This window comes from Podarcis filfolensis (genome assembly GCF_964270895.1).
Source record: "Podarcis filfolensis genome assembly, chromosome: 2".
Taxonomy (NCBI): domain Eukaryota; kingdom Metazoa; phylum Chordata; class Lepidosauria; order Squamata; family Lacertidae; genus Podarcis; species Podarcis filfolensis.
The window spans coordinates 32,655,909-32,683,869 of NC_139605.1; the positions used below are offsets into that span (position 1 = coordinate 32,655,909).

General features: G+C 41.2%; 1 protein-coding gene across 12 annotated transcripts in view; it reads left to right on the forward strand.

The window, feature by feature from the left end:
• LOC310756452 (contactin-4) overlaps window positions 1-27,961 on the forward strand; it is a 536,818-nt gene that overhangs the window by 309,559 nt on the left and 199,298 nt on the right. For all 12 annotated transcript variants that reach the window (XM_083600569.1, XM_083600561.1, XM_083600560.1 and 9 more), the window contains one exon: window positions 27,116-27,242. In XM_083600569.1, coding sequence (XP_083456695.1) covers window positions 27,116-27,242 — 127 coding nt within the window. The remainder of the gene's footprint in view (window positions 1-27,115; window positions 27,243-27,961) is intronic.

Below are 27,961 nucleotides of genomic sequence, written 5' to 3' on the forward strand. Positions count from 1 at the left end.
GTAAAGCACTTAGCAACTTTGCTAGGACTATTAACTTTGGCAATTTAGTAAGACCAGTTCCATTAACCTTCTTCTGTCCAATGCCACCCCCTCAGTATTACAACAATATCCATGGGATGCTTGATGGCCATTTAGTGCTCTCATCCATCAAGTTTAACAAGTATATAATTAGTGTGCAATAAACAGAGTTTCTCCCCCTAAATGAGACCTTTACAAATTTCTGAAAGTGAAAGCCATTATCTTACTATTGACCATAAATCTATTTGGACAGGTTTTACGTTTTACTAAACGTTTAGAATCATTATTTTATTTACAATTTAAGTGGACCAAGATTCCGTAAATTATTTTAATTTTGAATTTTATCACTTTTTTGTATATGATTTAAGATATATATGAGATATATATCTATGTAAAATATATACACAAATATATAATTCAGTATTCTATTAGCCGTGCTATGCAAACTGAGACTCGTTCCTTAGTAAAAACAAATAAAAAGGGAACTATTCCTTTTAGCATTCTAAGAAGTGAGATGGTCCTTGATTTGCTCTTTTTTTTTAGGGTCAAAGCTCTACATCAGTAACTGTAGATTCAGTAAATCTGACATCTAATTGTTCTGCAAACAGTGCTGGATTTTTGCTGGCCTGCATATTATTTGAAGTGTTTGTTGTTTGGGTTCAGTCTTTGAAGTTCCTTGCCTACGGTGCTTTGATCTACTCCTTGTAGTCTGCAGTAATAAAAGTTATGCTTTATCTCATGGCTGGGTGTATGATTGCCCTTGATATTCTGTAGAAAGTCAGAGTAAATGATTGTGCATTGCCACCAAGGACTACAGCTTAAAGAGGGCCTATACTGGTCTTTTGTTTCCTGCAAAGGACATTCAAGACCCTTTCCCTTAATTTCCAGCTTTATTCTTTCATTTTCTTTTTCTTTAAATAAGTCTTTATAGTTCCTTTACTTCTAGTTATTTTAATTGTGGGGGGAGTGTTTGATACAATGGGGATTTATTTGTCCCATTGTGAACCCCTAAAAATCCTTGAGTGTGCTTCTAATAGAGATGTTATGGTAACCTGTTGCATTATGAAACTGATGATTTTGCAAGTTGCTGCCCCTATTGGGGCAGGAGTACAGCTAATATGTGAATCACAAAGATAGATCTCATAAACTAGAACATAAGTTGATACATGGTGAAAATGGCTACATGTAACACAGGTTCCCAACATGCATACTAACATAATGTAACAGATCACGGTGAGAATCAAAGCTTAGTTAGCAATGCTTATTGCGCATGTGTATTAAACATGAAATGGGGTAGTGATGTACTGTACATGATTGGTGAAAATTGAAATCCTTAGTTTGAAATATTATAACTACCACCACCCTGACCCTTGGGCGGTGTTGCAGTTTTGCAAAACAATTCGACTGTAACCTACCGCCTAGCAATAAACAACAATGGACTCCTAACTCCTCTTGTCTCTGAGTTTTAGAGAAGATAATCCATTTTTGGCTTACAACACCATTACAGTTTAGGTAGGGCTGGATCCTGAGAAGCAGGAATGAAAGGCTCTGTGCCTCTTTAAAGCTCCCTCCTGAAGATTGGGGGGGGTTCTTCTAGGAAGTATGATTTGGGCATGGGGATGGTTGGGGGAGAGGGGAATTGTCCAGAATTAAGCAGAGGCACCTTGCTCGAGGGGAAGTATCTGGAACAGTGTTTTGAAGCAGAAGTCAGCCCTACTGAACATTTTCCAAGATAATAATGGCCACCCACATTATAAAGTGTTTATAACTCACCTACTCTCAGCAGCCAGAAGCAGCATAGCCACTGGAAAGCCCTGTCAGGAGTGAACATGGACCACTGGTACCAAATCACATGGGAAACAGCCTTACTAGAAAAGCTAGCCATCAGACTGAAACTGAGATGGGGACAAACAGAAGAGGATGCCTTCACCTCAGTATGGCTCCCCTTTAGCACATGCACAGCTCAACAAGACAACAAGAACCCACCGGCAACATACAAATCAATATGGCTTACTTTACCCAGCAATCCCCCCCCCCATAAATGCAAACAACTGCAGACAACCAACCACACCCTGGGCTCCCCCAATCCCTCTCACTACCAAGGAAATGTAACAAGCAAACAGAAAGAGAACCTATCCAGCTGACATTGACACATAACCCCACACATACACTATATAAAAGGATATAAGTTTCACCACCACCCCTCCTTCCCCTCCTCCTTCCCGGATCTTATACTGTATACGACGTTAATGTAACTGATTTGTAGAAAAGATGTTACAACCTGAAAAATGAGACCATGCATGTACTTTTCAAAACCAAGAAAATCTTTAATATGTATATATTTTAAAAAGGTAGGGAAGACAAGAGAGAAATTCCCTTTCTATGGGCACCATCCTTTAATTGGCAGTTATTATCAGAATCTAGTCCATATTTCTCTTTCTCCTAAGTTTTCTGATTTACAATCATACGATTGTAGAGTTGGAAGGGGCCACTAGAGCACTCAGTGATTTAAAGATCAGTGTATTCTGTTAAAAAATTGTCTTCAGTCGAGCTGATGTTCAAAGAAAAGTGAAGCCCGTTTGACTGTGTTTTAGTACATACTTAAAGCCTAATAATGGAATATTGTAAATCAGTATTGTAAGGAGGCTGCCTCTTCTGACATATATTTGAAGAGCATTGTATTATTAATGTCAACAAAATGACTGCCTTTAAAATACAGCTTTACAACACCATTGCCTTGTGCTACAGGTGGTTAAGACAGTCAATTTACAAAGAACAATTTATTCTTTTTTCATGCTGTTAAAGCAAATTGGGATGTAATTAGATTTATATACTGAATAATCTCATTTGCATATCCAATTAATTCTTCCTGTTTTAATTTGCTAAGGTTGAATTCACAATAGTGGTAAAAATAACATTTAAATTATCAAGGACTCAACTTATCTTTTGCTGTAATTCATTCAAGATGTTTCATTAAAAGTTGCTCCTGAGTATCCTTTTTCCCTTTCTTTTTCAATCTTGAAAGCTATTACACACCAAACAAGGTCCTTTATTATAAAAACATGAAAGGTCTCATTTAATCTGACCTAAACTAATGCATCATGCGTTATGTTATTTAAGCCATGCTGCTTTGTGTAATTGTAGCATAGGTGAATGCAGTGGCTCATTTCATTTAACCAATACTACATTCAGCTTGTCACTTTTTGTGCTGATAGTACAAAAAGGCCCTTACTGTGGGGACTTTCAGATGCCTTTGCTGAACAGCATATGCCTTCACAAACAAAACTAGTTTTCTCCTTGCAGTGGCAGTCCTGTTATTTTAGGAGTGCAGGGTTGCTCTCCAAGCTTTGCTTCCTCTGTGCAGCTTATAAGGAACATCTCCTGCTCTTATACATAGAACTAAGTCACATATTCAGAAAAGGGGTTAGGGTGCAGTTTGCCAAAGCAAATTGGAGCTGAGGCTCCAATACTTTGGCCACCTCATGAGAAGAGAAGACTCCCTGGAAAAGACCCTGATGTTGGGAAAGATTGAGGGCACAAGGAGAAGGGGACGACAGAGGACGAGATGGTTGGATAGTGTTCTCAAAGATACTAACATGAGTTTGACCAAACTGCGGGAGGCAGTGGAAGACAGGAGTGCCTGGCGTGCTCTGGTCCATGGGGTCACGAAGAGTCGGACATGACTGAATGACTAAACAACAACAACAAAGAGATGAGAACCATATCTTTCAATGCTTCCATGGCTCAAAAAGTTCCTGCCTGTTAAAAAGATGACAGGGAGCCATCCAACCTCTGCTTAAAAACCTCCAATGAAGGAGAGTGCACAACCTCCCGAGAAAGACTGTACAACTCTTACTGTCAGAAAGTTATTCCTGATATTTAGTTGGAATCTCCTTTTCTTGCAACTTGAACGTATTGGTTTGGGTCCTACCCTTTGGAGGAGAAAACAAACTTGCTCCATCTTCCCTGTAACAGCCCTTCAGATATTTACAGATGGCTATCATATCTCAACTCAGTCTCCTGAGATTGAAGATACGAGTTCTCTGTCTGCTCTTTAAAATTAAAAGTGAGCATTTCCACCCGTTGCTGCACCAGCAGTGGAGTGTGGGTGGCAGGGAATGCCCCCTTTTACTCTGAAAAGAGCAAGAAGCAGACAGATTTTTATCCCGTGAGGTTGTGAGTTAAAACACTTGGCCTGCTATTTAGAGATTGCTCCCCAGAGATCAAGCTGAGCATTCTATCTCCCTGTCAGATCAAAAGGAAAAGCTGTGGAAGCTGATGGACCAGATCCAGCGGTGGAGTAGTTGTAGACCATCAAATAATAAAATTGTAGCTACAGTGAAATGCCTTCAAGGGTACAGGAAGGAGTTGGGAACATTTGACAACTGCAGTAGAGTCACAGCTGCCTGCCGCTTAGGCATGTTCCCTCTGCTCAGTGTCTTCCTTGCCAGTGTTCACAAGTTTCAGCTTGTGAAAAGCAATTCCAGATCACAGGACTAATTTACAATGATTACTGCTGGTACAATTTATAATATTATTCAGCTATTCAGTAGGTGAATAATTACTTCAGTGATGTTGAATTCATTCCAAATATCTTTCTGAGATAAACTGCAGCCTACTAATTAGCAGTTCGGCCCAAACAGAAAAATCAGTTATCGCCATTAGCGGCACAGAAATAATATTTAAAATGGTGTTCCCAGCCCCCACTTTGTTTCTGTGAGCATCCTTTACTAATATATCCACGAAACTATATTACTTTTTCCTGTTACTGCATCTTCTACAAGTATGTTGTTTTGTATTTTGCAATAAAATGCATGTGTCCTAAAAAGTGCTCTTTCTAAGCTTTAGTAAGAAATGTTTTTCTTGTACTTTAGCCAAACAACATGAAGTGCAAACAAGTAGCAAGTTAATAAAAGCCATAAATAGTAAATATAATTTCAGGGACCTCTCAGTGGTGGAGAGGGTTATGTTTACAAATATTAGTAGAAATATTGCTACTATGCTTAGTAGTAAGAAATTAATCACATAATGGAGCCCACAAATGGTTAGGGTTTTTTTGTGTGTGTGCAGATTAATACAGGGTAGTACTTTAAACCACATGCCTAAACTATAAACATGGCTTTAGATTCTAAGGTTAGGGAAGAGTCTTATGTCTTTAAAAAAAAAAAAGTAAGCAAAAATGACCTCTAGCTCCCAAGCATTTATTGAAAACTTGTTTTAAATTGAATACACAAGCCAAGATAATACAAGTTGCTTGATAAGAAACATTAGAGAAATCCATACATAAGGCTTTTTATTATAGGTTTATAACATCAATCTCTCCAGTGGGTAATGGAACTTGTAAATATACTCTTATGTAGGAGTCTCCTTGCAGGCTTTTTTATTCATGCTGAAGTAAGCACAGCAAACTTATTTGCTGTCAGGGTACATTGAATTTAAGATTAGTATTTATTTTGGTTCTAAAGAGGTTTTGCTTTTGTAGCTGGGAACTTGGATCAGCTGCATAGAAAGGGGGAGAAGCAGCTATGGGGAATACAGAAAGTAAATTAGTTTTCTAACTGTACTTTCATACGCCATTAAATCAACCCAACATGGGACCAGTGTTGTGAACTGTAGAAGTAGCTACCCCTTGAAAGATGCCAGCCAGGATTGGGTAGGGTCGCATATGTAGAGCTGCTGCATAAATATCAAGCCCATTTCCCCACTCCTAATCATGCAGATTAACATTTTTATCTCTGGATGGGTCGCAACAGATTTATTTTCAGCAGACTAGCTGCTGAAATGGTATCTTTCCCTGTTCTTGCCCTGATCCCACTAAAGTAAGTTGCGATAAAAGAGTTCAACTGAAAGTGTTGGCATGCATTTGTTTCAGGAGACAATGGAGGCGTACACCTTTAGGGGTGACGTCAAGCTGTTGGAGGGTTGCAGTGCCTGCTGTGGCTGTAGAGGCTGATGAGAGAGAAACAGGTTTTGTTTCAGCTGTGGAAGATGAAGACATCCGGTTGTGCTGCTGCAGATGCACCATGCTGATTCTTCTTTCTGCGATCCTCCCAGCGGTCATTTCTCCCCTGGTCACTTCTACGGGTACATAACTTGACTGCCTGTCTCCAGGCACTGTGGTTGTCTTCAGGGGATTCCCACATTGCAGGGTTGGTCCTGCCAGCCTTCATGTCATGTTTGCAGACATGTAATGCTGAGGTGGTTTGCCAGTTGGCCTGCTGCCAGAAGTCAGCTCCCCATAGAGCACATCATTTGGGGATCCTGCCATCTTCCATTCTGTGGACATGACCACGCCAGCTTAGATATCGCTAAGACAGGAGTGTGAGCTTGGGAGAGCACATCTTTGTTTAGAAGGCCACAATCATCTTGTGAAGCTTAGCTGGGCATGTTATCTTGTTGAGCAATGTAAAGAGTCCTTTTTGATTGATGAGGAAACAAACTAATTTTAAACAGTAGTGGGGAGGCAGTGCTGCTCACCTGAACTCTGATTAGTTGTATTGCTGCTTCTTACAGGGAAGAGCAGGCTGTGTCTGTTTCCAGAAATGGAAGCACCACCATGTCCTGGGTTACCTGGTTGTGCCCTCCCATTCTGACTCTATTTCCTGGGTTAAGGAAGTGCTTGCCTCCTGTAGCCACCGCATCCTGGTCTCAGGCTCCCCATGCTACCCCCCTGTTATCCCTCCTTGTCCTGCTCGAACTGCCAGTCCATGCTGCTACCCAGCAAGGCCTTGGGACAACTGTGCCCTTGTGTGCTTGGAGCAGGGAACGTAATGTCCATCATCAAGAAAATACTAATAAATTTAACATAATAAATTGTGATCACTTGTGGCACCAGTCTGACAGGGTCCTTCCAACCTATTCATTTATTCCAAGAGGAAACCGAACAATTTACATTCCACGTTGCCACAGTTTTGTTTCACCCATTTACTTTCTATGGTTTGGTAAGGACAATGAGCCACATCACTTTTTAGAAATTCTCTGCATTTCAAGAAAAGAAGAGGAGCAAACAAGTTGCTGTTTCAGGGGCACAAATTACTTGTTCCTGCCTTGAAAAGTAATTGAGGAGTGAACATTTCTGCCAACAAGAAAAGGGATATGGCCTTTTTCTTTATTGTCAGAGATTTCAATAAGTTTTCACTTCATATGTAGGCCCTTACTAAATTTATTGACTATAGTCCAATTGGGTATACTTTGCCATCTGCAAATGTTATATTTGATTATATTACACCTTCTTTTGAATTCCCTTTGCCGTTTGAATGCATTTTAAGCCTGTCCCTGCATTCCTTTCCCCCAGATGATGCTGGTGTAGATGGCGACGTGAAGCGGTTTGTTGAAGGGTTGATGCATTTTTCCTATGTAATCAAATACCTATATTAGTTTTCAAGATCCTTTTACACCCTGTTTCTTCTGTATGCAAATATTCAGTGAAGACATACTTAATTAAAAGAGATCAAACATACTGTCCTCTCAAGGCAAAGCCTAAAATATGAGCAAACACCAGCTGGCAGGGCAGGCCCTTAATGATCCCTCAGTGTCATGTTTCATAAAAGTACAGATTTATAAAGACCCAGTAATCAACAGATGAACGCTTTCCCTGATTCTGGTCCTGTAGCATGTTTGTGAATCTCTTTACATCTGAACAGGAGGAGGAGGAGTGTGCTATTAATTTATGTCCTGTCTTTTTTATTTCCCATGGTGGAAATAAGTACACTGATGAACATGGCCAGTGTAGATTGGGCTGACGGAGGGTACCAGGTTGGCAAAGTTGGTCCGAAATATTTGAGAGGCTGTGCTCTTTCCTACAGACACTCTCAGGTGCTAAGGTCAGCAGAGGGGGCCCGCTGCCATCCGTGGTAGATAAGGAAAGGGCTTTCTCTCTCTAAGCTGTGAAATTCCCTCCCCACAAAGGTGCCCTGACACCTTCATTGTATAACTTTTGTCACATGCTGAAAATGCTGCTCTTCTGGACTTTGATACCTGAAATGTATAGATTTTAGATCCCACCTTAGATCCCCCTGATTATAAATGGGTTTTAACTTATTTTAAGATCATAAGATTCGTAAGAAGTAAATAAAATCAGGGTCTAGGGTAACAGCCATGTCCTTAAACTGCTTTGAGGAACCTGTAGCTCTCCGGGTTTGCCTAGTTTTCCCCCTCCCGCTCCTTCCAATCTGTCTCCTTTAAAACATTGCAGCTTCTTGAATTTTACAAATTAAATACAGGAATAAATGCACTCCAATTTGCCATCCTAAAAGTATTTTCTAAGTAGCGTGCTTCCTAGAGAGGACATAATGTGTTAGTTTATTTGCACATAAGTCATTCTGTAAGGGGGCACACCACACATTTGCTGCTATGCATATCCCATCTTAAAAAAAAAAGTATTTATGTATTTGAGGTTTTTAAAGAAATTAGTCTGTAAACTGTGTGCAGCGTGTCATCAAATTGAGCATAATCATTAAATTTTAATATGTGAAACCCATTATTTTAATTGTAATAAAATTGCTGAAGCAGGACACATAGTTTGATTACCCACTGTGATTTCTCTTCCCTTACAGAATAGAGGGAGGATTATATATCCCCCCGCCTTCAGTAGTCATTTTCTTAGCTTCCATGGTTTGTAATTTAAAAGATGGGGGGTAGGGGTGGGGGGTGGAAAGCACAACACTATTCTTTTCTTTTCCAGACTGTGTTGTTGTTGAATTGCCTTGTGCTCACCTGGTAAGCACTGTGCAGAGGCATAAACATTCAGAAACATTGTTGTATTAAGATTCTCTCGCTGTATTTCCATGTTAATGTTTCTTTCCCCCTGTGCTAATCCTACTCAAATACATCAAAGGATAACATTTATTACTGTCTATTGAAATTCAAGTCTGTGACTTCTGGTAAGAAACCAAAGACCTGCTGATTTACCTCCACATATACATTCTTTAGCTGCTAGCTTAGTTCACAAGGGCCACATTCAGCGTGCGCAGAAACAAAACACACACACTTCTTACAAGGGCAATGAAAAGGCATTGTTGTTTTGAAACAATAAGCTGCTCTGATTGGAATCTATTTTCCAAAGAAATATGCCAACTCCTGCACACAGGGTCTGCTCACATACTTCCCTCATTAATGTATGATCTGGTCCCTATCTGTGAGCTGGTTTTATTTACCAGCATGCATATCTTCTGAGCTTTTCCCAACTTAACATCCTTCATCATAACATCAAAACAAGCATCTCCTCAAGGGAACAACTAGCTACACTTCATCTCCTGAGATACAATTATTTTGTGTTTATCCTTAATGCCCCAGGGGTGCGATGATGCAGGAGGCTCTCTCCGTTCAGCCAAACACAATCACCTCTTTGCTTGTTACTGCTGTAAATACTAATTCATGCAGGCTTGCATCACACCTTAATAACCTTGCTAGTTAGCTAGCTGTGCTGGGCAAAAAAAAAAATCTACTTTGAACTTAACTTGAGTATAAAGCCCTTCGAAAATTTATATGCAGCTGTAGTTGTAAATGCTAGGAAAGAGTGATGTAATCGCAGACCCTCCAAGTATCCCTATTTTCCAGGGACGTCCCTGATTTAGAGAAGCTGTCCTGGTTTCTGAATTGATCCTGGAATGTCCCACTTTTCCTTAGGAGGTCCCTATTTTCATTGGAGAAATGTTGGAGGGTATGGCTATCCAATCCTTGAGTGGTCTGAAGGCGATCCTGTATAGGGAAGTTTTTTCTAATGTTTAATGTTTTAGTATGTTTTTATTTACTGGTATGTTGAAAGCTGCCTCGAGTGGCTGGGGCAACCCAGTAAGATGTGTGGGGTATAAATAGTAAAATTATCATTTATGGAATGGGACGTCCCTATTTTCATTGGGTGAATGTTGGACCGTATGTAATTGTGTGATCTCAGATGGGTACAAATCTTCAGGTATGGGTAGATTGAATCTGCTGTGTGAAACCATTGTTTAGATTTGGGTTGGAGGGGAACCCACTGTCCCTGGCTGCTTTGCAAGTCTTGCTCCCAGTCCTGCTGAATTAATACCCTTTAAGTTGTAAGCAGGGATCAGTCATCATAGGAAGCTGCCTTATACCAAATCAGAACATTGGTCTACCTAGGTTAGTATTGTCCACAGTGACTGGCTAGGATTTCAGACAGGGCACATTCCTAGAACTACCTGGAGATGTCAGGCATTGAACCTACAACCTTCTGCATGCAGAATCCTGCAGGATTAATAGCCCATTTATCTATCCATTATCTCTGCCCAAAGTACGTGTGCTGTCTGCATGGCACATTCTTCTGAGTTGGAAATGTCTCTTTAGAAGGGTGATGCAGGGCCCTGCCTTGTGCCTCCTTCCTTTCACTTTCTTCACTTGGGCTAGTTGGTCACTGGATATTGCACATGAATGTAACACATAAAGAATGTTGTGTCCACTTCTAGGTACATAGAACAAAGCCACATGCTGTGATTGGCAGAGGTCCCACCCTACCTGATGGTGCATAGCATGGGCCCTGTGTGCATACCACACATTGTTGCTCCTCACCTGGTTTAAAGACTCAGGCTGCAACCCAAAGCTCCCCTCTCCTTCACTGACAACCAAGGCAAGGGGTGGGCAGCAAGATCACACTGCTGCCGCCTGGAGTTGGCACAGTGATTGGGCCCAGCGCCATATTGTGACAGCAACAGGCAGCCCAGCAGCAACCCCACTTACCTCCCTACCCATTGCGGAAGGAAGAATGCTGCATCCGTAAAGTGACAATTGTGTTGCCCCTTTATTGCACAACATTTATATTCTGCTTGATCGCAATGAAACCTCAAAACAGTTTACAAGAAGAATAAAAACTATAAACAATTATCAGTAAAAAGAAAACAAAAACTCAAGTTGAGAACAAATGCTTATAACATTCAAAAACTAGAACCAACAATAAGATGAAACCAGATTAAAACACACGACAGCTTCTGCCTATCTGGATAGGCTTGCCTAAAATGTTTTTAGTGAAGGTGGCCGCCTGAAGTTCCAAAGTGTGGGTGCTGTCACACTAAAACTCTGGACAGGTGTGGAACAAATATGTGGAACCTGTAGTGCCATTTCCACAGACTGAAGTGGTGAGGTTTGCATATATGGGACAGTGGGCATATATATGGTGGTGGGCAGCAGTCAGGTGGCTTAGCTGGGAGAGCTGGATGAAGGGGAAACCTCCACCCACTCAGTCCACCCCCACCGCCACCCCTCAAGCCTGGCATGAGATTGCTGTGTCACACATGTATTGCATCATTCATAAGCTTTCATGAACTGCAGATTATCAATATTTCCAAGTGGCTAGTGACAATTATACATACACATAATGGAGAAAAACTGCCCTACAATGTCTGATTATGTATGCATACCAAACACAGATATACCATGTGTGTGTTCATCTATTTAAGTTAATAAATATTCAGGCTGTAGTCCTGTTCATACTTACCTGCGAATAAGTTCCAGTGAATTTAGTGAACCTTATTTCTGTTCAGTGATCACTAGATGTCTATCAGCCCACAGATATGAACAGATAGGTCTAGAGACAGCTAATCTCTGGTAGGTAGAACATTTTCTTGACTTTGCTGTAAGTCTAACTGGGCTACCTTGAGAATTTGACCAGGTTGCTAGCATTATTTGTGAAACTGTGTGTACAATTAATGTGTACAAACATAGCTCCTTTACAGACTGTTCTGTAATGTCAATATGTATGTGATAAATATACACAACTTATATTCTTTATGATCTAATTTATTTTAAAAAATCACCACATGTTTCAGTAGTTCTGAAGAGCACTGCTAGTACAAAAGAGCCAGGCTGGTAGACAAAGGATTACCCTGACAGTGGGTTTGGATTGAAGCTCCCTATTCTGCTGATGAATTCATAAAACATATGTCACAGAAGCATTACATTTGAAGATACTCTCTTCTGCTTGTTGCAGTAGCATGCAAATGAAATGTTGAGCAGTGCACCAAATGAAAGATTAATGCTATAGTCAGTCATAAACTAAAGGAAAGAGGAATGAACTGGTAGCTCAAAAAGAAAAGAAAAAGAAAAAAGCTTTAGATAGATGAAGCTGTTGATGTGAAGTATTCGTAAACTAAAATAATACAGAATGGATAATGGGAAGATGGGTGGTTTTGAGAAGAGAGTTTGGCTATACAGAAAGTCTATGGAGGGTTTTGTAAGTCAAGGCAATAATTTTGAACTGGATTTAGAGATGAATAGGGAGCTACTGATATGCTATACATGAACAATGCTTAGGTTTTTTCAACTCTTGGGCAGAGAACCTTATGAAAAATAGTTCTTGGAATGCACTAGTAAAATCCATAGGCTTGCTAATTTGCCTATGTTGAAATGTATTAAGGTGCAATCTTAAACACACTTACTAGGAAGTAAGTGCCATTGGATTTAGTAGGACTTATTTTTAAGTAAACATGCTTAAGATTACACTGTTTACTCATGTAGTTGTTGTTTAGTCGTGTCCAACTCTTCGTGACCCCATGGACCAGAGCACGCCAGGCACTCCTGTCTTCCACTGCCTCCCACAGCTTGGTCAAACTCATGTTAGCTTCGAAAACACTATCCAACCATCTTGTCCTCTGTCATCCCCTTCTCTTTGTGCCCTCCATCTTTCCCAACATCAGGGTCTTTTCCAGGGAGTCTTCTCTTCTCATGAGGTGGCCAAAGTACAGGTCATGTATTACGCGTCCATTATTCATTTCTTATATAAATATTTCCCATCTCTCCTCCTCAGTCAAGTATGACAAGTGCAGATTGTGAACTTCACAGGAGGACTTTTTAATTCTCTTAATGGATATTTTATCAAGATACTTTAGTCAATTTTATGAATATTAGAAAGCAAAACAAATACTTGCATTTTCTTCTGAAATATTGGAACTTGAATATCTTCATTCCTTTGCAGCCAGGGATTGGAGGCTATACAAAATTAACCTTGGGGAATATGATTACTGTGTCTAATTTGCTCTTTAGAGCCCAAGTGGTAGACATAAAGAAATGGTTGGATGGCCAATTATTCTTTTGCCTATTCCTGGAATAAGTAGCCTCTCTCACCACTTGAGTCACTGGATGTATTTTAAAATTAAGCCTCATCTGCTCTATCAATTTAAAGTAATATCATATCACTTTAAACTGTCCTGTCTTCCCCCCAAGAACCCTTGTTAGGAGTGCTAAGAGTTCTTAGGAGACCCCAATTCTCCTCACACAGCTACAACTGCTATAGTTTCCTATTAAGAGGGATTGACTGCTAAACTACTCTGGAAACTGAAGGCAATAGGAGTCTCCCAACAACTCACAGATCCCAGGAGTCTTGGGGGAAGCCATGACTGTTTAAAGTGGTATGATACAGCTTTAACTGTATATTACAGATAGGGCATTTTTCCTTGCCCAGCAAATGCCTTGATTTATCAACTTCCCAATTGTGCTCCTATACTGTTTGCTCTTATACTTCATTATTCAGTTACACAGATTATCATTTTTAGATATGGTTTGCGTAGCTCCTCATGTCCAATTCACACATGCAGCTAAGTAGTATGGTCACGTATTGAAAACACAACTACATTTACATCTGCATATGGCATACTTTGGGAGACCCAAAACTGGGATGTGTGTCTTCTGGGAGCATGGTTTTAAGGGGGCAAGAGCACAGCACAAGAGCACGTGAGATTGCAGCACTAAAAATGGCCGTATGAAATAAAAATCTCACATGAAAAAATGGGACGTCCCTTTCCACACACACACACCCCGGGCACTCAGCAGATATGATATGGTAAGCAATTGATATGAATGTTCCTCATTGGTTCTCTCAGTTTTTACATGTGATTGTGTTCTTTTTTTAAATGGGGGGGGGGAGAGAATTACAGTGGTGTAGTGAAAATTCCTGAGATTGCATATACTTCACATATACAGATTGCTGTATGTATAGAGCAGCCTTCACATTTTTTTTTGGGGGGGGGTTACTTCTATACTTCCCATTATGCCTGACCAATGACCATGCTGGTTGGGGCTGATGGGGGTTGTATTCCACAACATCTGGAAGGCACTGCATTGGCTACCCCTGGTTTAAATGCAGAAAGGCTACCTTCCGGTGTGATTTTACAATAATCCAGATATATGTTCTGGTGGAAATAGGTCATTGTCATTGATTTATATACAGAAAGCTTTATTGCTTTTTCTCTGGCCTATTTCTTTTCTCTATATCCTGTAAGATCAGAGAGTAGCTCTTAAAGTACATTTTTTAAAAAGTCTACTCATATGATCTGGAACAGGAAGAAAGATGTGAAAATAAGTCACTTTCTTCCAATTATCTCAGTTTATGGTGCATGATTTAGAAGTTTAAAGTTATACCTATTTTTGTTCAGCGAGGATCTTTTTTAATTCAGTTATAGATAAAGGGAACCCTGACTGTTAGGTCCAGTCGCAGACGACTCTGGGGTTACGGCGCTCATCTCACTTTACTGGCCGAGGGAGCCGGCGTACAGCTTCCGGGTCATGTGGCCAGCATGACTAAGCCGCTTCTGGTGAACCAGAGCAGCGCACAGAAATGCCGTTTACCTTCCCGCCGGAGCGGTACCTATTTATCTACTTGCACTTTGATGTGCTTTTGAACTGCCAGGTTGGCAGGAGCTGGGACCGAGCAACGGGAGCTCACCCTGTCGCGGGGATTCGAACCACCGACCCTCTGATCGGCAAGCCCTAGGCTCTGTGGTTTAGACCACAGCGCCACCCATGTCCTAATTACCTAATTAGGTAAAATTAGGTAATTATTAGAATCCAGCTGTTAGTTCCCCGAACTAGGGTGAGATGAGGGGATAAAGTCAAATATCAGCCTGTGCACATTGAAATAATTGTTGTAGGCCCATTAACTCTAATTCCGACACAGGCCTTATTCTCAGCTAACACACTGTAAGTTGGATCCAGAATGTAGTCTCCACTATGGTCACACCCACACCTTAAATTTAAAGCACATTGCTTCCCCCAAATAATTGCAGGGATGCGTGTTGTGGAATAGTAACTTTAGTCGTTCAGTAGAGACCAATGTGTGTGCTAATCTGCTCTGTGCTAGTATAATTATGTCTGAAACAGGAATGGAGGAGGAAGGAGAGCCAACACAAAGTGCTGGAATGGAAAAGAGGCAACAGCTTGCTGCCCAAACATTTTGAAAACAGGTGGGGTGGGCATCCTGTTTGCCTGGGCTGGAGTGGTTGGAGTAATAAGGTTGCAAGGCTGGCACCCCCACAGCATCACCTCAGCCATTTACTGGGACTAGATGGTGGCAAAATGGTCAAGACAACATAATGGAGCCAGTCAGTACTTCCACCAGTAGTCCTGTGCCACCTTGACCTCACCACTGTGCTGCTCTGTCCTCACACTTCTGGTAAGGAGACTAGTTCTTCCACCTGCCATTATTGTGTCTCACATGGGATGTGGAACCAAGAAACTGGGAAGGGGCCTCTGTTCTGTGGCTGAGATGGGGATGCTATTGTCTGAGAAAGGTAAGAGAGGTCAGGAGGGCTCAACTGCAGCCTGTTATTTCCTCTTCATCTGTATCCTCATCTTGGAGGTGTGAGGGGCTGGTTGAGGGGTCACAACAGAGGTTGCACCTATCAGTTAAAGGGAAGAGAATGGTGCAAAGCAGAAGCTGGCACAGACCAGTGATGGCTATACTTTGCTTTTGCCTGGATTAGGGTCACACTTCCAATGCTCTTGAGACACTTTTAAGGAGCTGCTTTCACAGAGTTCACTGTTACCTCTTGTGTGTATATTGCCAGGTTGTCCCTTTTTATGTACCCTCGAATTGTATCAGAGATGGATGGTTGCCTGATCAACCTCACTGAATTCTGCCCAAGAACAAAGCTGTGACATGGTATCATTTAGTGGCAGATTCATGCCTAGGGACAGAGCAGCCAGATGAATTTCTTTCCTGGTGTATCTCATCTCTTGTCATAGCCAAAAGGACATTCTCAACCTATGCTTTCTGATTTCACCTGCTGTGTGTTTTGTGCCATTTGCATTTTGGGAGTTCAGTGCTTGAGACCATTCAGGTTCCAGACTGAGCACAGGAAGCCCTTTACTTCAGATATAAATCAGTTTCAGGTTGCTGCCTCCTGGTCCCAAGGAAGGAGGTGTCGCTACTCATGCCCAGAAATAAGTTAAGAGGCAACATGTCCCATTCTCTTACTGCTTAACATCTTTTAACTGCATAAAATCAGTGAGTTGACCTAAGATACAGGCATAACTTCATTAAAACTGAGTAAGGATTGAGAACTCTTCCCCTTAATGCTTACATTTAATTCCTTCTGAAAATTAATTCACACATCACTGATTAAAAGCATCGGTTACCTCTGTTTTCACACTTCATCTGTAACTCTGCCATTCTTCTGAGGTTAAGGTACAAGTGTGAACAAGGCTGTTGTTTATTTTATAATTCGAGAATAAAAGCAGATCATAACTGCAGCAGAGGACTGAAGATTAAAATGCTGTGTCCAAGGTAAGCTGCATATATTTAGAAACATTGCCACATCAAGGCAACACAAAAGTGTTTGTGATTGTGGTGGTTTTATTAATTTGGCAGCAGAGTGAAATGACTGCTCATGTGCACCGGCACTGTTATAAGATTGTCATCTGGTTTTAAATTGCCGCATCTGCAAAAATCACTTTATAAAGCCGGGCCTCCTGTAGCTGCAGACAAATTTGGGAACTAAATAGCAAACGTATAAATAAAGGGACTAAATCAATAAATCAATGCAGCCTGCTTCTTTAATTGTGAAGTGAAGCACAGGAGGACTCTTCTGTTTTGACAAGTAGATCGTATGAAATGTCAGCACAGTTGCTTAGCAGTTATCCTATTATGATACTTAAGGAAAACACGGAGGCAGAAATGCATGGAAGCTGAAATGCATAATAAAATATGCCAGGTCATTTACCCTTTAAAGTTTATAGCAAGGGTGGGGAAACCTGTGGGCCAAGGGCTACATGGGGCCCTTTGACTAATTTAATAAGAACAGTGAAAGCTGCCTTAGACTGAGTCAGACCATCAGCACTGTTGACACTGACACTCCAGGGTTTCATTCAGCTCTTTCCATGCTGTAACTGGTGATGCCAGGGATTTAATCAGGGACCTACTGAACTATGGTCCGTCCCCAAGGAAAGTGGTGGTGGGGAGCCTGGAGGGAGAGACAGGGATGGGAGGTAGAAATCCAAAGGTAACAAATGAAGCAAGAAAAGGAAGGTCCAATCTTTCATTTCATACCTCTCATAAGAGGATTTTTTGTCTCCTGAAATAACCTAATGGGCTGATAGGAAGAAGGAAAGAGAGTGAGAAGGGGCTGCAGAGAATGGGATGGTTGCAAAAAGAGGGAGGGAGGGAGGGAGGGAGGGAGGGAGAGATAGATAGATAGATGATAGATAGATAGATAGATAGATAGATAGATAGATAGATAGATGATAGATAGATAGATGATAGATAGATAATAGAATCATAGAATTGTAGAGTTGGAATGGATCCTGAGGGATCCTGAGTCCAACCCCTTGCAATGCAGGGATGTCAACTTAAGCATCCATCCAACCTCTGCCAGAATGCCATGTTTGGCACCATGTACCACCATCATGCAGATACAGAAAAAAATTAAGCATTTTAAGAACACCATACATTATGAAATGCAGTTTCCCCTCATTCTCTGCTGCCACTTAAATTAGTTTCCAGGCCATTCTTTTCAGAGAAATTCATCAGACTGATTATTTGCAACCGTCTTCTATCTAGCAGGAACATCAATTTATCTACAGAATTAGCAGCAACTATTTTCTTATCCACAAATATTTGTACATTGATTCTGCCTAAACCCTTCTTTAAATAGCAGGGTAGGAAGTTGGTGATTACTTCTGATGGAGTCTAAGGGCTATGTACACATCAGCAGCTAAAACACAGTAAGGTCATTTCCCCCTCCCTCCCCGTTACATTTCAAGTTGTTGTTTTTATGCTGCACACACCAGAGAGTGGGTGCGCATGTCTTCAACTGATGCTCATTACCGGATTGTTTTTCCCACACTGAAATTGGCCTCTGCGCATGCACATCCTTTCTCTTTGATATTGTAAACCCCATTTGTCTTATTAATTCCACCCCACCCCCCACCAGACTCCAACATTAGAGGTAAACCCACATACCCTGTCTCTGGGGTTATATGTGTTCTGGAAAGGATTATTCCCTCAACACAGAAAAGTAGCCTACAGATGCATGTGTCCCAAGCAAGAGTGATAGCACCTGATCTCTCTTCCACTGTGAGCACTGTTGCGGCTTGTCAGGCTTTGGGAAATCGTCTTTCTCCCCCGTGGCCATAAATGAGCAGATCAAATGAAAGGAATTCTTACCAGTTAGTTTCTTTATTTTGTCCTTCGCTGTGTTTATTAAAGTGTCTACCCAGAATGGTGGTGCTCCCAATTAGGCTTACACCCCTTCCATCCCTATTAATCTACGTCACTCCTGCGTCTTGTAATCTGAGTTTGTACCCTCTGTGCTTTCTGTTTTGAGACTTTGAGTTCTTCTCAACCTTGGGCTGAGCGGAGGAATGCTGTCCAGAGACTGTGAATCTGTTAACCCTCTCTCTTCCAGTGTTTCTTCTCCTAGCTGTTCCCCTTCCAGTATTTCCCAGCTTCTGCCTTCTGAACTATGCCCCTCTGCAAACCACTGTTCCAAATCTATACTGTCTTTCTGCTTCTGGGAAGATGCAGGAGCAGGAGCAGGGAGAGCAGGTGGCTCCCACCATGCCTCCTCAGTGCAGCCCTCCTCAGCACAGTCCCTGACACTGCTGCTGCTGTTCTGATTATTTATTAGATATATTATCTGGCTTTAACCATAAAGTTGTTGGAAGTGCAACAGAAGGGTTCATTTAGGAAGTTAAAATGCTGACAAATAGTTAAGGGTGGGTAACAACATTGCAGAAGTACAATATTAACATAATTTACAGTTAGAGAAATAGGATGGGTCCACATATATACCCATCAAAGAATAGGGTTTAGAGGTGCAGGTTCTGAAAGCTCTATGGAGATCTTAGACAGCCCCTTTTGATGTGTCCTGTGCTCTCCTGTCTTAAAAAATTTCAGCCAAATATGTAAATCTGCAATTTCAGAAGTAAAATCCACGTAAGCTGTGATCTTACTGTGTAGTGAAGGGTCTGGACACACCTCTGTATGGAGGGGGTTCATAGCTTAGGTGCCACCACAGAGAATGCTATAGATGGTACTCCCATGTAAGTATTGATAGGATATTGCAGCTTTAATTCTCCCCCACCCTCCATATTTGGAAGACTTGATGTAGCTGACTAGTCTTAAAAAAACAGTCACTAATTTTAATGAGTGATGCCCTTCAGCTGTCTTAACCATTTTACTTCTTAGTTTTCTAGAAGAGTTACTCTTCCCAAGGTTCATTTTTGTCTTACAGAAATCCAGAGTCTCAATTCAGTATGCCTTTCTTTCCATTTATATTATAAAAAGGTATCTAAAATAAATTCCCTGAGCAGAAAACAAGGACATCTTTCAAAAATCATTTACACTGGATATAATCCAAAAATATTCTTCAGTTTAGTTATTAGCTTTCCCCCAAAGTGCAAAATATTCAATTAAGCCTTCTCTCAAATTGGCCATAACTTTCAATTAACATAAACCAAATTTCATTTTGCTAACAATATCAATCAGTGCATCTAACGAAGAGTTACAGCTGAAATGGTTCACCTGCTCACTTACATTTAAAGACTGAGCTTTATTTTGTGTGTGTGTGTGTGTGTGTAGGTAGGTGCATGCACGCACGCTGCAGGTTTTGACTGAATTAAATGTACGAGACTATTTGCTCTGTCTTAAATGTGTGTGCATATTTTCTTACTCACAAACAGCTCCAATTTATAGAGCTCTGTCCCAGATAAAATCAACTCTTATGACTAGGGATGTAAGAAGGCACCTGATGCCATTATTCCTGTATTCAGAGTGTGCAGCATCGTTTCCATTCCACTGCAGTTCATATTCCACCAAAAGCTATTTTATTCATCTCGCTGTTCACTGTGGCAAAACGACATTGTCATTACATTATTCCACCCTATTCATTTCAATTCAAATGGAAAGGGTGGGGGGGCATAACCAATTATGTACTGCTTGTGAAGTGAACACAAAAACAGCAACAGCAGCAAATACTGATTGTATTTACTTGATTGAGATCCGTTCTGGATATGGAACAAAGAAACGAGCACTAGCAATTCCCATTCCCATTTCCATCAGAGTTCTCTGAAATCCTTACTTATGACTGAAGTGGACCTCACAGGATAAACATGTGCCATAGTCTTAATTTTCTTTTCAATGACAAGCACCCATAGAATAATAGAATTGTAGAATTGGAAGGGACTCCAAGGGTCATCTAGTCCAACCTCCTGGAATGCAGGAATCTCAGCTATAATAATAATAATAATTTATTATTTATACCCCGCCCATCTGGCTGAGTTTCCCATCCACTCTAAAGCATCCATGACTGCTAAAACATCCATGACTGTTAGCCATCCAGCCTCTGCTTAAAAACCTCAAATGAAGGAGAATCCACAACCCCCTGAGGGAGTCTGTTCTATTTTACAACAGCTCTTACCATCATAAAGTACTTTCTGATGTTTAATTGGAATCTCTTTTCTTGTAACTTGAAGCCATTGGTTCAGGTCATACCCTCTGGAACAGGAAAGAACAAGCTTGCTCCATCTTCCATGTGACAGCCCTTGAGATATTTGATTTCAGCTCCCTCAACCTTTCCTCATAAGGCTTGGTTTCCAGACCCTTGATCATCTTGGTGGCCCTCCTCTGCACATATTCCAGCTTGTCAATATCCTTGTTAAATTGTGCCGTCCAGAACAAGACACAGTCTCCAGGCGTGGTCTGAAGGACATGTCAGTAGAAAGCAGATATTAAAGTCCGGTGGGCTGCTTATTGCTTTCCCCTGCAGCGTTATTTTCTACCCAAAATTGTTGCCCCAGCTGCTTTTCTGACCGTGGGTGGAAAATATATTGCATATGAGAGGTAGTTGTGCCTCCTCCTTGCTCTTGCTATTGACCCACTCTTAATTGTAGAATGCAGGAGGGTGAGTGCAGAACCACCACTGTAGAAACTCCTGAGACCACCAATTCTTGTCTGTCCTGTGACAGGCCAAAAAGGAAGTGTGCTCTAAGCATCCCATACATAGGGGGCTTCAGAACACAGACTTACATAGGCCTTTCTCCAAAATAACCAGAAGAAAATCTGGGGAGATAATTTGGGTGGTTTGGCTGATTTAAATATTGTGATACATGGGTATGTTTTTACTAGTCGTGTTGTTGAATATCAGGTTATTCTTTCCTCTATGCTGTGTGGTGCTGCTTTTCCATCGTGTTCATTATTTCGCTGAAACTGTCTGTGTTCATCACATAGTTGTCAATTTTAATTTTTAAGGAAATAAAACACACATGCGGTCACAGGATTGCAGTTTCTATGCATTCTCTGTCTCTGTGTGGCATCCAAAAAACAAATTTGTATCATTCATTCATAGCTGAGTGTCTGAATTATTTGCTCCAGGTGGCCAACAGGTGTGCACTGTGTAAGACTATTGTATTTAGTGCTGATTCGCACCATCTGAGAATTTAACCCCAAAATGGGTAGAATAATGCACAAGCTCTTTTATTTCTAAAGGACTGTATCGGCTGTCGACTAAACAGATTATGAACTTGGTTATCTCCGCTATACAGTGGTAGTAATTAAAAGGGCTGGGGGGAGGGGAGAAGAATAACCAGTTAAATAATGATAATTGTGCATTGTTGTCATTTCCCCATTTCCCCCTTTGTTCTGCTTTTATGCTGACAGCTGCTCTCAGAATTTCTCATTTTCTTTAGCCCATGTAATTTATTTTCTTCAAACCTAGTAATATTTTTAATGGGCTCTTTTTGTCTTGCTGAGAGAAAGAACTTCATTGTTTAAAAGACAAATATTAAAAGGTGCCTGTTGCTGGCATTTTCAAATGCAGATAGTGACCTGAACTGCTGAACTGTCATCATCGTTTTGATGTAATTTCTCCTGCCCTCACAAAAAAAAACAAAAACAATCTACATGTTTGACATAAGCTAATTAACTTAATACTTTTTTGTACCCCAAGTTCTATGTGAGTGATTGCTATTTCTTGAGGGGATTGAAAACACAAATGGACATGTCAGAAACAACCATATCCCTGCATGGTTTACACTAAAGTTTTGCACTGCGTTATGCAACTTTTTACTTTTTCTGTCTTACCCAAGCTAACTTGTTGAATGTAACAGTGACAAATCCCAGCACTACTGGACACAACTAAAGGACCTATATTCACAAGAATATAAGAAGAATGCTGCTGGGTCAGGTCAAAGGGTCAGGTCATCTAGTCCAGCATTCTGTTGCGACTGTGGCCAAAAAGATGCCTAAGGGAAGCCCACAAGCAGGACCTGTGTTCAACACCACTTCTCGCACCTGTGGAGGGAGAACATAGCCATCATGGCCCAGTAGCCATCAGTAGTAGCCTTATCCTCCATGAATTTGTCTAATCCCCTTTCAGAGCCATCCCGATTGGTGGCCATCGCTACATCTCGTAGGAACAAATTTCATAGTGTAACTTTGTGCTGTGAGAAGTGCTTTCTTTGAATCTTCCAACATTCAATTTCTTCGGATGGACCTGAGTTCTGGTACAGTCGTACCTCAGAAATTGAATGGAATCCGTTCCGGAAGTCCGTTCGACTTCGGAAACATTCAGAAACCAAAGCACTGCTTCCGATTGGCTGCAGGAAGCTCCTGCAGCCAATCGGAAGCCATGGAAGCCCCATCAGACGTTCGGCTTCCAAAGAACGTTCTCAAACCGGAAGAATCACTTCCGGGTTTGCGGCATTCGGGAGCCAAAACATCTGAGTACCAAGGCATTCAGGGTCCACAGTACAACTGTATTATGAGGGTTTCTCCCTCTCCACTTTGTCCATACCAGGGATAGATTTCTTCATGTCTTTCAGTGCCCACTTATTCTACCTTTTTTCGTAGCTTAAAAGCCCCAAATGTTGTGTGTCTCTCCTTACCTCTGCAGCCACAAAGCAACTGGCAATTGTACCTGAGCTTTATGTAATGATGTGTAGTTTCCTGGCTTCTCTGATAAGTGTGGTGTTGGCTGATTTCCAACTCTCTAGTAAGCAGACCAATTTTCGAGATAAATTGCATATTTAAAAATTGCAACAATTTCAGATTTAAGCTGTTTTAGAACCCTCAGGTGTAAGCATTCAAGGACTTGCTAAGTGTAATTTGTCAGTTATCGTGACTTCATTATGCCACCTCTGTTTGCAGCTTAGTCCTGCTTAACCCACTCCTAGTCACAGTACTTGAAACTGCAGTTCTGTTACTAATGAAGGTTTTATTCCAAAAATCACCACGCAGTCTAAACATAGATCAGATTTCAGGTTACATGGTTCAGTGGTTCAAAGCAGAGCTCGAAGGTAAATGGGGAAGACACAAGCTAGGGTGTTGCCTCTACGCCTGACAGACACATTCCTTTGCCCTGCTTTTGAAGACTGGGGTGGGTATAGGTATATGTGCATTTCAGGTCCTGAGCAATAGGACTGGGAAAGCAAGTTGGTCTTCTTGTGAGTAGGCTGGGGATCCTTGTATAGTAGTGCATCTGGCACTATATTCTTGAAGATGGGACTTTGTTCTGCTTAGCCGGCTGACAGTTCAACTCAGGCTCATGTGCCTTCCTAGTTGCTGGGGCAACCTAGCTCACAGAATGTGGAGTGATTGGAGGCTCCCATGACACCTCCACCTCTGCTGAAATGTCCTGCAATGGGATATCTCCTAGAGTACTCAGACCCTTGCTAAGTCTGTGAAGCCAGTCCACTGTACAGTTGGGGTCCATGTGTCTCCCCAGTTACCATGGAGCTCATGCTATTAGGAGGCAGTTTGGGAACTGGTTCAGATAGCTCTCCCACCTCTGCTGGGATGTCCGACATCATCAGGGCAGAAACATCTGGTGAACTACCCACCCTCACCCCACCCTCAAACTCAGCACTCTCATCCCATTCCTCCTTCCCCTCTGGCCAGTCATGCCAAGAGGTCTCCATGGGCTCATCATGACACATCCCTGTTTTTGTACTGCTATGAGGAACTTCAGCTCTGTATCTGGATCATAACATTAGACCTGTTCACGCATATATTCACTGTGGGGTGATCCCACATCCCTTTGGGACTGTGTGAATAAAGCAGCCCTTAGGTGGGGCGAGTCACATAAACTTTCCTAGTTATTTGTTGCTTAGTCTAGGAGGGGTCCTTTGTTGGGAATTAATACAGTGGTACCTCGGGTTAAGTACTTAATTCGTTCCGGAGGTCCGTTCTTAACCTGAAACTGTTCTTAACCTGAAGCACCACTTTAGCTAATGGGGCCTCCTGCTGCTGCCGCGCCGCCAGAGCACGATTTCTGTTCTCACCCTGAAGCAAAGTTCTTAACCTGAAGCACTGTTTCTGGGTTAGCGGAGTCTGTAACCTGAAGCGTATGTAACCTGAGGTACCACTGTATAGGGAATCTGCTATTGTGATGGCTTACCACACCAACTAAAAACCTTTTTGGATTTGCAGCATTCCCCCCTCTTCTTATCATGTATCGTCATAATTGTGCAGTGTGGCACATAAGTTTGGGAATGCTGCTGGATAGCAGGTGTGGAAACTTAAAGATTAAGGTAGCATCCTGTGTACACTTATTTGAGAGAAAGCTCCATTGAACATGGTGGGATTTAATTCTGAGTAACCATGCATAGGATATTGATGGAAGATGTATCTCCTCTTGCAACATTCATGGTGCCAAGTAAATTCCCAGGTATGCATTAGAGAGCATGTTAGTGGTGTGGTGTTGAGACCTTTTCTAGTCGTATATTCATACTTTGCTGAAATATCCTTCCAAAGGTCATAGCAAGAGTGGAAGAGTGGAAGTACATCCAGATCAGTTTTGATAATAGTTATTTTCATTCACTTTTCTCAAAATCACCTTGAGCCTTTCTCCAACAGACGTTTTTGTTATATTTCCTACATCTCTTTCGATCCACTTCAGGACTATTATATTCATACAAAAGCAGCTTAGTGGTCATTTCTGTGACCCATTGACTAAAAGAAAAAGTATCTACTTTCATATTTCAGCAACATATCTCATTGTTATATGTTAAAACCTTTGCTCTTGAAAGCTTCAGGAATACTATACTTTTCACAGTGATGAACTATGGAACATGGATGCTCAGTCCTGTGACTTCTGCTGTGTGAGGGTTTTGTTGTTCTTCGATATGCAGTGCCTTCCACCTTTTGTCATTTCTTGTTGCCTAGTAATCACTCACATTTTCCCACTAAAATAATAAGGCAATACAGATCACTTTTGCATTTGAAAACCATTTATTCCCAACTGTGTCTTCATATCGAAGCAATGATCTGCCTTCCTCCTTTTCCATTAATGAACTCCGTTTAACTCCAAAAGTTTTGGCTCAAACTCACTTCAATCAAAGAAGTGAACTTTGCAAGACCCTTAACATTATTACCATCCATGGCAAATGTTTACCATCTTTAGTTAGTTAGTTAGTTAGTTGATTTTATAGCATCTAGTCCGTTTCTGTGAACTAACACTACTCTTCCCTGTCCCACATTTTATACTTCTATGAATTTACTGAGGCTTATGTCGGCATTTCAGTCAGACTCTGTTTCTGTGGCCAATCAGGACTGTGCACTGCTCAGGCGCTCTTAATCCAGGAGTAAAGTGATTTCCATGTGTGCCAAGGTAGAAAAATCATGTGACTGACATTTCAGTATTAGGAAATCCCCCTCCCTCCTGTTGTTATGAGGGCAACGATTACAAATAGTAGGATGGTACGGAGGGTTGTTCAGTTGAGAACTTAAGTGTTCAAAGACCATATGTAGCATGAGAACATGGATTACTCAGTCTTGTACACCTACTAAGGCAAACCTGTCCCAGCAGACAGCCACATGCCGGGTTTGCTTAGGACCCACATATAAAATCCAGTGTTTACCCTGAATATCCTGGTTGTGACCCAGATTCTGTTTTCTTTAGGGGTTTTTATTGGTTTATCTGGCCATTTCTTTATTTAGGAATTTACATACCGCCTTTCACCATAAGGTCACAGGGCGACATACAGCACATTAAAACACATCAATAGATATTCTAAAAGCGATTAAAACAGAAATACAAGACAAGCACAGCATAAACTAAGAAAGAAATAAAATAGTGAGTGACACAATCCAAAACTATCCACAGACAGGTTACACATTGCCACCTGCCTGGTGAAATACCGTATTTTTTGCTCTGTAAGACTCACTTTTTCCCTCCTAAAAAGTAAGGGGAAATGTGTGTGCGTCTTATGGAGCGAATGCAGGCTGCACAGCTATCCGAGAAGCCAGAACAGCAAGAGGGATTGCTGCTTTTGCTGCACAGTGATCCCTCTTGTTGTTCTGGCTTCTGAGATTCAGAATATTTTTTTCCTTGTTTTCCTCCTCCAAAAACTAGATGCGTCTTATGGTCTGGTGCGTCTTATAGAGCGAAAAATACGGTAGGTACATCCTCAATTTGCTTCTAAAAAGATTTAACTTTGAGGCAAGGTGTAAGAAGTTTTAGAGCTGCCACTGAAGAAGCCCCAGCTATGGGCCCCAGCACTACTTATCTCATCCATTTGCAGGACTACCAGGAAGGCCTCCTTAACTGAGCTTAAAAAAATGGAGAGAAGGTTTGGGAGAAGGCATTCTCTCACATACTTGAATCTCAGGCTGTTCAGATTTCTTTAGTTTTTAGGGGTGCCCTTCCCCCTTGATTCCAAACCTCAAACTGAGGCAGGGTGGAGCGATACTTTTTATTTTGATTACTCCTTATTTATCCATTTATATCCATTCTACTTTTCCTCCAAGGAGCTCTCGTAACTGGATGTAAATTGGATGTTACACTTCAAACTGCCTGATTGTCTTCCTTATAAGCAATAGTAGGTTGGTTTTAGTTACATGAAATATACGTGAATTTTATTATTATGTATACCACAGATGATAACACGCTGCACGGACCAGTTTTCATCCAGGAACCAAGCAGTGTCGTTTTTGCACTGGATTCTGAGGAAAAGAAAGTCAAACTCAACTGTGAAGTGAAGGGAAATCCTAAACCAACTATAAGGTTTGTTGCATATCAATCAACTTTTTTTGGAGGGGGCACAATGTTCTGTTACTATGAAGGAAGAGAAGATAAATCCTGGCACTATACATGTTGGAGGAAAAAAACTCTAGTAGACTGAAAAGAAACTATCAGGCCTACATTAATGTTTTTGCTTTCCAAGGACCAGCCATATTCACTCAATAGCAGCCTTGAAAAAGCTTGTGGGACTGTGAAGAGGCTCATTTTTATTATGTCAAATGATTTCATAAACTAGGGTGTAATTTGGCTGATGCACAGGGTAACTACGTAAGGAGGTAAAAGTGGGTTTTGATTTCACATGTTTGAGGAAGACTGTGGCACTCAGAAGCTTATGCCACACAATAAATGATATCCTTTAAAGTGCCAAAATACTGTTTGTTACTAGCATGCATGGCAATGGGTTGGACTAGATGATCCTTGGGGTCCCTTCCAACTCTGCAAGTCTATGATTTTATGCCTAACAAGTATTGAATTTGTGACAACTTGTGATGCTTTGCATGGAATTAAAATCTAAAAGTTAATGGGGAAAGTGATGTTCAAAGAGCCAATGGAGAAGGTTAATAAGAGGAGTGACATGATCATAGCAATAATAGGAAAGAGATAAAAGGGTTTTATTTTCATTTAATTCATTTGTTTAATTTGAATACTGCCTTACAGTCAATCTCTTGAGGAGAAAAGAGACTAGGCAAGAAGACTTGGTA